Below are 9,897 nucleotides of genomic sequence, written 5' to 3' on the forward strand. Positions count from 1 at the left end.
GGGGGGCCGGCCCCCCCACCCCAATTCGTATTGGGCTTGGGGGGGCGCCCCCACCTTGGTCGCCTCCTCCTCTTTTCCACTAAGGCCCATATACTCCCCGAGGGGTTCCGGTAACCCCCCGGTACTCCCGGTAACGGGGGCCCGGGATGGGTCAAGTCGATCACATTATTCTCTAATGATGTGATACCGTTCATCAAATGACAACTCTTGTCTATGGCTAGGAAACTTAACCATCTTTGATTAACGAGCTAGTCAAGTAGAGGCATACTAGTGACACTCTGTTTGTCTATGTATTCACACATGTACTAAGTTTCTGGTTAATACAATTCTAGCATGAATAATAAACATTTATCATGATATAAGGAAATATAAATAACAACTTTATTGTTGCCTTTAGGACATATTTCCTTCATGGCTATCCCACAAAAAACACCAATCCGGCTACTCGCTCAGAACCCTAGCTCACTCACTCTCCTCTCTCGCCCTATCCTCTCCCCTCCCCTCTCTGATTCTGACCCAATCCGGAAATGTCGAGCTCCGGCTCTGATGCCGACGTCGACGAGGAGCTGGCCTCCACATTGCCTTGGGCGGTCCAAGGTGGACACTGGGGGCAGCTCTGGATCTACAGCGTCGCCGCAACTCCCGCACCGGCGCAGCGCGGACGCCAGAGCTGGCCCCTCCCGGCCCGGGCGCAGCTCCGCCAGGGCAGCGTAATCCGCTCCGCCCCCGTGCCGTCCCCTTCCCCCATAGGTTGCTGCTCCGCGTGGGCAGCGATGTGTGCTAGTGCCTGCACCACCGGCCCGCACGCGCACTCCGAAAATGGAGGTGCGTGCCGTCGGCCGCGAGAGGCAGCGGGCAAGGGAGAGGGGCATGGTGGAGCAGTCTGTGCACCGCTGCCGCGGGATGCCGGCGAACCAGACGAGGACGAGCGGCTCCTCGCTTGGGTCTACCGTCGGGCGGTCACGACAGCGAAGACAGACGCTCGCCGCCTACAGCGGAAGAACGCGAAGGCGCTCCGGCCTACCATTGAGCAGTCGGAGCGCGAGGCGGCTCGGTTGTCCAAACTCAAGTGGCAGCAGGACAGGGCCGTTCGGCGGCTGAAGGGGCTCATCATCCTTTTCGATGACTCTGATGAAGACGGCGACGACCACAACTCCTCCGACGACGACTCCGATGATCCACCACCTGCAGTCGACGCCTACAGCTACGCTGGCGACCGGAAGGGCAAAGGCCCGGCGAGGAAGTGGTGAATCTCCGCCGTCTGCGTAGTTATTTTCTAGTTATTTTATGTCTCTAGTTAGAACATGTCCCTTCTATGTGGATTATGTGAACTTCGAGTAGCTTTTGGAGATCCGTCTGATCTTTTCATGATTGGAATGTGCATATCTAGCTCTATTTCATAGTCCATGCGATGATCTATGTAATTTATCTTCACGTTGCATGGGCAACATGGCCTGGGGCGTCCGCGGCCGTTTGAGCGGCCGAAACATGTCCGGCCGTATCTCGCGGGACCAGACCTGGGGCGTCCGAGGATGCTCTTACTAGGAGAGTTGTATCTTCTCCTCTATACCGGGAGAGTGGACGTGCTTTTTTTTTTTGATAATCAGAAAATATTAACAAAAGGGGGTCTTCGGGAGTATGTTTTTTTCTGCTAACCTTCCCCTATACCAGAAATATTTTGGGAATATGGAATTTGTTATAGATGCTCCTTAACGTTTCATGAAAATATAAAAAATACTCTCTCTGTCCCAAATTACTTGTCGAAGGAATTGACGTATCTAGACGTATTTTAATTCTAGATACATTCATTTTTATCCATTTCTGCGACAAGTAATTCCGGACGGAGGGAGTATGTGAGATGCCAACTTGTCACTTTCGGTGCGAAGGAACAAAACTTTTGAGGGATCCCCAACGCATGGTCACGCTTTAATATGCGTGCCTGATCATTGGAGTTGCATTGCGCAAAAGCTGTGGTTGCAAGTGGAGACGAGATATTCCATCCATCATTTCGTTCATCAGTACGATATTTATTCCGTGGAGCAATTGCTTTCCGTGGAGCAAAAGAAAAGAGAAAAAATGATACTAATTCGTAGGCTATCTTTTGCCTCTTGCGTTCATGGCTCACATTATAGGTCAGTCTGGATATCGTGTCTGGTATCTGAAATTTCTATGATGATACGTATCAAGAGTCTCAAAGGGCGTACTAATGTGACAGAAGAGCAGGAACTTTCTATGCTGTCAGAGCCTCAAAGGGCGAACGTAACAGAAGAGCAAAAATACAAACAAGCGGCAAATTAAGAGAATTAAATTAGAAAATTGCTGTTGTATCTAGCTATACTCCTACTCTCCATCTCTAAATCGCAAGATACAGAAAATGAAAAGATGGGTATTGGCTACTGGGGCTGCTACAAATAAAGAAAATCGCTCCAACATTTTAGGCCGCCAAACAAGACACGCAGAACTCCTCCTCTTGCACTCATAAATCACACACGGCATACTACTACTAATTCTGTATGGGATTGGACTTGGTGCCCGGCGTCTGCTTGTCGCTCCCTTCTGCTGCTGCATGGAAGGCCTGTGGATGCTCTGATCTTGTGAGCACATTGCTTTGCAGAAGCTTCCTCGCAACGAGCCTCTCCTCTCTTGATGCTCGATCACCCGAAGGCAGTGCTATTAGATAGCAAAAATGCAGAAGTAGCAAGGCGGAGAGGAAGCAAGCGCAGAAGCTGGCACCTCGCATTACTGCGTTTAGCCAGCACTGATTGTAGTGGAGAAGCGATGATGGGTGCTCGAGTCCGTCCACATATATAAGCCCCATACGATGTGATGCTAGTGCAATCAGCGGTGCGAGATCCGGTCGTGATCGGGAGATCTGGGGCCTGATTATTTTTCCGGCAATGGGCGATGATTGTTATCATAGCATGTGATTTGCGCGTTATATATATTACTACCATATTGGTTGTCTAGAAGCGATTGAGCGTAGCTTAAATGTTTAGGTTTGTTCTGCTGAACGGAAGCGGAAAATGAATTCCTAACCTCTCCTTTTTCTGAGGAGGAAATTCGAACCGCTGTGTTTCAGATGGAACACAACAAGGCACCGGGACCGGATGGCTTTCCCGCAGAGTTCTGTCAATGCTTTTGGGACGTCATTAAGGCGGACTTGGTTCAGTTGTTTAACCAACTGCATTCCGAGGACCTTGATATTTCTCGTTTAAACTTTGAGGAAATTATCCTACTGCCTAAGATTAAGGAGGCTAGTCGTATTCAACAATATCGACCGATTTGCCTTCTCAATATAAGTTTTAAATTTTTTACGAAGGTAGCGACTAATCGGTTGAACGGTGTAGCTGACCATGTCGTAAAACCCACACAAACAGCATTTATGCAAGGTCGCAACATCTTAGATGGAGTGGTCGTCCTGCACGAAACTGTACATGAACTGCACCGGAAAAAAATGAACGGTGTCATTCTTAAAATTGATTTTGAGAAAGCCTATGACAAAGTTAAGTGGCCCTTCCTGTTGCAAACCTTACGCATGAAAGGGTTTTCACCAAAATGGTGCCGCTGGGTAGAGAGCTTTGTCTCTGACGGTAGTGTGGCCATAAAAGTTAATGAAGACGTTGGCAACTATTTTCAGACAAGGAAGGGGCTTCGTCAAGGCGACCCCGCATCTCCTATTCTGTTTAACATTGTGGCCGACATGCTAGCTACCCTAGTGGAGCGGGCCAAGCTGGATGGTCAAATTAGCGGGGTCATCCCACATCTGGTAGAAGATGGTCTATCCATTCTACAATATGCAGATGACACAATTCTTTTTATGGATCATGATCTTGATAAAGCAAGAAATCTCAAGCTGCTCTTATGTGCCTTTGAGGAACTTTCTGGTCTCAAAATTAATTTTCATAAGAGTGAACTTTTTTGCTTTGGAGATGCTGCAGAATCTGCACCCGAGTATGCCGACATTTTTGGATGCCAGCTCGGGCAGTTTCCGATTAGGTATCTGGGTATCCCCATACACTATCGGCGTTTAACTATCGCTGAGTGGAAGCATGTGGAAGAGAGACTTGAGAAACGTTTAGCCAGTTGGAAGGCCAAACTCTTGTCTTATGGGGGGCGATTAATCTTGATCAATTCTGTCCTAAGCAACATGGTTTTATACATGTTGTCATTCTTCCACCTGCCGAAAGGGGTTCTACAGCGTCTAGATTACTTTAGATCCAGATTTTTTTGGCAGCGTGATAACGAAACCAAGAAATATAGACTGGCTAGGTGTATTATGCAGACCTAAAAGCCAAGGGGGCCTGGGAATCCAAGACCTTGAGATTAAAAATATCGCTCTTCTCAGCAAGTGGGTCTATAAATTACTCACTGAGAATGGAGTATGGCAGGAAATCATTCGCAACAAGTATGTGGGATCCAATGCCATTTCTCAAATTCATTGGAAACCTGGGGATTCACATTTTTGGAGTGGTGTCATGAAGGCCAAGGAATTCTTCTTCCAATTTGGGACCTTCTTGGTTAGGGACGGTGCTCAGGTTCATTTCTGGGAAGATACCTGGCTAGGGAACACTCCCCTAATGGTGCAATATCCGAGCTTGTACCGGATCGTCCGACATAAATTTGTCACGATCAAACAAGTATTAGGACGGGAAAACCCCGATATTTCTTTTCGTAGGGATCTTTTGGGCACTCGTCTGACAGCATGGAATGAATTACTCACTCGCCTGGAGGACATTCAACTGTCAGATGATCCGGACACTTTTCGATGGAACTTGCATCAGAATGGCAAATTTTCGGTCAAATCCATGTATGATGCAATGGTTCATTGTGATGTTCCTGTAGATAACAGGAAATTGTGGAAGCTAAAAATTCCCCTAAGAGTGAAGATTTTCCTCTGGTTTCTTAACAAAGGAGTCATCCTAACTAGAGATAATCTGGCACGACGAAACTGGCATGGCTCCAAGACATGTGTCTTTTGCCAACATGACGAGTCTATCAAGCACCTATTTTTTGAGTGCAAGTTCGCTCGGGTAGTTTGGGCTATGGTCCAAGTAGTTTCGAATTTATACCCACCACGTAGTGCACGGAATATGTTCGGCAACTGGTTGCGGGGTATAGATAAACAATTTTCTGCACATATTCTTGTGGGAGCGGCGGCCTTATGCTGGGCAATGTGGCTTACCAGGAATGATGTGGTTTTTAACAATAAATGTGTCTCATCTCCTATGCAGGTTATTCATGTTTGTACACGATGGCTCCGTACTTGGTCTATCCTGCAGAAGCCGGAAGACAGGGACATTTTTATGATGGCGTCTACACGGCTGAAGCGTACGGCCAGGGAGGTTTTCTACCCCCATGGATGGCGGTGTGATTTACGGATAGGATCTACCGCTCCTTAGGCTGGACACGATTTATTGCTTGGCGTTGTATCAAATTATTTTATTTTTAGGATGCTCTGAATTTTTTGGCTGTGTGCATCTAGCTATGCAGAGGCCGGGCTTTCTTTCGACATGATTGTATCATCTCGATATTTCTATTCAATGAAATGTCCTTTATCGAAAAAAAAGCAATCCACCCGAATTTCAAGTTCTAAACCTAGCATCGGTAGCATTTTTTTGAATTTATTTAAGATTATTCGTCGATGTTCGTTTAGTGGAAGAAGACATTTCTATCAACTATACGAGGTGTGCCTCTGATATAAGATGTTAGAGCATCTAAAACCGGACCCCTCAAACCCGTCTCATACGCCCGGGCAGGCCGCCCGATCGTTGCCCGGTCACGATTTTTTACCCAGACGGACCCCTCAAACGGTCCTCAAACGCCCGAGCTGACCAGCATCCCTCATATCCAGCCCATATATAGGCTGAATATGGGGCGCCCGGACGTTTAGGGTTTAGGGCGGATATCCAGGATGAGGCCTATGTGGAGGCCAACTGGGCGTTCCTCCGGCGGCAGCAGGTGGAGACCGGCGCGCTCTTCGACGAGTTCGACACGGAGATAGAGGCGGAGGAGGCCGAAGCGGAGCAACCGGAGCTGCAGTTGCCGCCCATGCTGCCGGAGCCGGGCACAAAGATCGTCGACATCTCCAACGACGTGTAGCTAGGTGATCGATGTAGTGCGTAGGTTTATTTTAGTTTACATATCTTTGTATGTATTTGAGAATCTAGTATGAAATGTCCGGCTGTAGTGAAAATTTGAGGCATGTCCGGTCACTGCCCGGGCGTTTGAGGGGCCGGATTTGCCATATGTGACTTTAGATGCTCTTATGCCGGCTCAATATCTCAAAGATGCTAAGACTGTTGGTTGTAAGTGCACGTGTCAGATGAGTGCATGTGCTTGTAATCATGTACGTGAGTGAGGTCCAAAACCATCTATTAGAGCATCTCCAATAGATGGTCCAAAATTTGGCGGTCCAAAATCAGAGATGTAAAATTTGGACCGTCAAAAAATGCGTTTTAGAGCTCCGAGAAAATCTCAACTCCAACAGATGGTCCAAATTGATGGTCCAAAAGAGCAACTCCAATAGATGGTCCAAAATGAAGATGTAAAACGACATACTACTAGTCCATTCAACATAGTTCAAACATCAAATTCAACATAGTTTCATACATCAACTTCAACTACTACTTATTCAAACTACTAGATAAACTACTCCTCATCGGAGCTACGGAACTGCTCCCAGAACTCCTCCTTCGTCGGGTCGTCGCACCCCTCCTCCTCCTCCTCCTCCGACGACGACGACGACGACGACGACGAGAAGTCTGCCCAGTCCTCCTCGGAAGAGGACTCGATGGGGATCACCATCGAAGGACCGGCCTCGTCCTCCTTCTTCGGCCTCTTCTTCTTCTGCTCCGCCTCACGCTTCCAGTAGTACTCCAGCTCGGCCTGGACGTACTCCGGATGCTCCCGAGCAAACCTCGCCATCGCCTCCTCGTCAGTCTCGCCAGCACTGACGACAACCGACGGCTTCTTCGTCTTCTTCTTCTTCGTCGTGATCTCCTTCATGTTGATGCCCTGCGGCACAAGCATCTCCGCTTCCGCCCGACTCTCGATCTCTGGGAAGTTGAGGTGCGACCAAGGCCTCTCGGCACGCCACACCGCCACGTCGTAGGCACGCGCGGCCTCGTGGGCGGAGGGGTACGTGCCGATCCACCAACGCCTTTCGGTGTCGGAGAACTCCACACCCCAGTTACCGGAGGGCTTCTGCCTCACGCCGAAGAAGCCCGACTTGCCCTTCGGCGTCTTCTTCGGCGCCATCGGAGAGCGGTGGAGAGGCGTGCGGCCGGGGCGGTGGCGGACGGAGCCGGGCGGGGCGGTGCTGCGGGGCGGCGGTGGCGTGCGGGGCGGTGGCGGACGGTCGCGGGCGGGGCGGATCTGCGGGGCTGCGACGGCGTGCGGGGCGGTGGCGGACAGAGCTACGGCGGGCGGCGACGCGGCGTGGAAACAGCGGCGGGCGGCGGGGCCGGATCCGCGGCGGGCGGGGGGCGGGGCGGCGTGGAAACAGCGGAGAGGGGCGGGGCGGCGCCGGATCTGATGCGGGCGGCGGGGCGGCGTGGAAACAGCGGAGAGGGGCGGGGCGGCGCCGGATCTGATGCGGGCGGCGGGCGGCGGGGCGGTGGCGGGGCGGCGGCGGACGGGCGGGAGGTTGGGGGCGGGCGGGCACGGAAAGGAAATGAAGTGGCGGTTGGACGTTCGCGGGCGGCGGCTGGTTTTGGACCAGATGCATCTCGTGATGTATATTTGCATCGCGAGGTGTTGCATTTACATCATGAAAAAGCCGCGGTCCAATTTGTTTTACATATGAATCGTCTGTTGGAGCAGCGTTTTTTATCCAGACGGTCCAAAAATTAATTATTTTTACATTTGAATTTATTGGAGATGCTCTTAGCTTCGCTGGGTATAGCGTGCGAAGAGAAACAGACACCCACCGGTCCTGCCCGATGCGTGAACAACCCCGGACTGGACCGCCGGACGGACGGACGTCCATGTGGCGCAAATCTGCACAAGGAGAGGCAGAAGTCGAGGGCAGACGGCGGTCCCGGCCCGGCCTCCACATGCCGCCACGCGCACCAACGCGCGCGCCACCTGCCGCCGAAAATGCCCGTTGGACGGACCAGCTTGACCACCCAGCTTCGCCCTTGATGGCGATACAGAGCACCTAGACGGGTCTCGCCCGAAACTAACCGGGATCGTGGCCTCACGCTCCCTCCCAGGCCGATGCCACGGGAGCGACACGTTTCCGATCCGACGAAAGTGGGGCACGAGGGCATTTATTCCTCTCGCACTGCGTTTGGCGACTGAATTCCCCCCACTCTTCCGCGAGGTACTCCTTCCGTCCGGAAATACTTATCCAAGGAATGGATGAATCTAAATGTATTTTAGTTTGCATCCATTTCTTCGACAAGTATTTCTGAACGGAGGGAGTACTGTAAGAAACGCGTCCTCCCGCGATCAGATTCCACGCGAGAAAATGATGCTCTCTAGCGATGACATCCGACCATTTGTAACGAACGAGCAGCTTCTCTGCCCTGTTGCGTCAGTGTCCATGCCGCGCGCGTCACGTCGACCCACTCTAGGCACCAACTGCCTGACCATCACGTTGAATGCGAAATTCCAATCGTAGTACGAATTTCGCAGGATCTTTTTTGCTAGGAAACGGCCAAAACGCCCCTAAAAATTGGAGAATTCTGAGGTGGGCTAGGTTCCAGTTCATTTCAGTTAACCTCACGTCTCAAACTTGCACGTAGAAAACAGCAGCAGTTTTCTACCTTTCAACAAAGAAAGTAGCGTTGAGCTGCAGCTGCTGCTGAGGCGCCGCAACCAGTCGCAGTTGATGCGCTGCTGCATTTGCACGGAGCCTACTGTTTCCATGTAGAAATTCCGGTCGCCTTTTACAAGTCACCGTCGCTTCCAACTTTGCTTCACCAACCACGGCGCACAACAATTGGAACCTCACCATACACCAACAACGATGTCGCACTCAAACCCTCGTGAGAAACTTGTCGAGACACTATGCGCCGAGGGACAAGATCTCAAGGGGAAAATCGACTCTGCCAGGTCTAGACTCTAGAGACCCGAACGGCTCCAACCATGAAAAATCGCACCATATATTCCTTTCTTGTTGCAACTTTCCCACGCCTACACAGCAATCTACAAGAGGCACGACCAGCCAATACTTCCGAAGCTTTCATGCAACAAGGACAGCATCGAAAAAAGCAGCAGTGCAAACTATTGCTATTTTGAATTTTGAAACAATGTCAGCAGAAAGGTTAGCCTTCTGAAATCTGAAACACTAATCACATCAAGATTTAGTTCCCCCAAGCAACGGCTCCTTTTTAGAAGCCCAGACACAAGGACTAAAACTACAACCGTGGAATGTCAATGTGCATACATGAAAATGGCCATGATGTGGGGAAATTATGAGCCACTACTCAGTGCCGACGCATATACTCCCCAGGAAAATCCCGTAGAAACTTCAGACCGAGATACAATCATTCTCAAGTATCCTAGCTAAGCAGGAAATTATAACTTTCAAACACATTGCCACCAGACTGATACATCCTTTCGATTACCAAAAGAAATGCAAATTGCTTAAAAGAATACTGAGATAGTACAATGTAACCTGTCGGAGTAGTCCAAAGTTACAACACTAGCATATACAGAAATTTAATTTAGTAGATCATCTCAGCACACTGTTGTGGCTAAATTTGGCTCTGTGGCCTCATTGCATCAATAAGTTTACCCAACTCATAAACATCTTGTCATCAAATATCAGTATATACTCACATCTTATAAAGTTGGTTAGTATCAGAAAATGCAAGCAAACAGATCAACATGAACTACTGAATAAGTAAAGACTGTGAATAAGTAAAGACTGCAGATGAATAATTGACCAAA

At 49.8% G+C, this 9,897-nt stretch overlaps 1 protein-coding gene across 1 annotated transcript; it reads right to left on the minus strand.

Moving 5' to 3' along the window:
* Nucleotides 1-6,648: 6,648 nt before the first annotated feature.
* LOC109776505 (uncharacterized) lies at nt 6,649-7,257 on the minus strand. Its single transcript, XM_020335149.2, has one exon. The coding sequence runs from the start codon at nt 7,255-7,257 to the stop codon at nt 6,649-6,651; it is 609 nt and encodes a 202-aa protein (XP_020190738.2).
* Between the last annotated feature and the right edge of the window lie 2,640 nt (nt 7,258-9,897).

The sequence above is a fragment of the Aegilops tauschii genome, chromosome 3 (genome assembly GCF_002575655.3).
Source record: "Aegilops tauschii subsp. strangulata cultivar AL8/78 chromosome 3, Aet v6.0, whole genome shotgun sequence".
NCBI lineage: Eukaryota > Viridiplantae > Streptophyta > Magnoliopsida > Poales > Poaceae > Aegilops > Aegilops tauschii.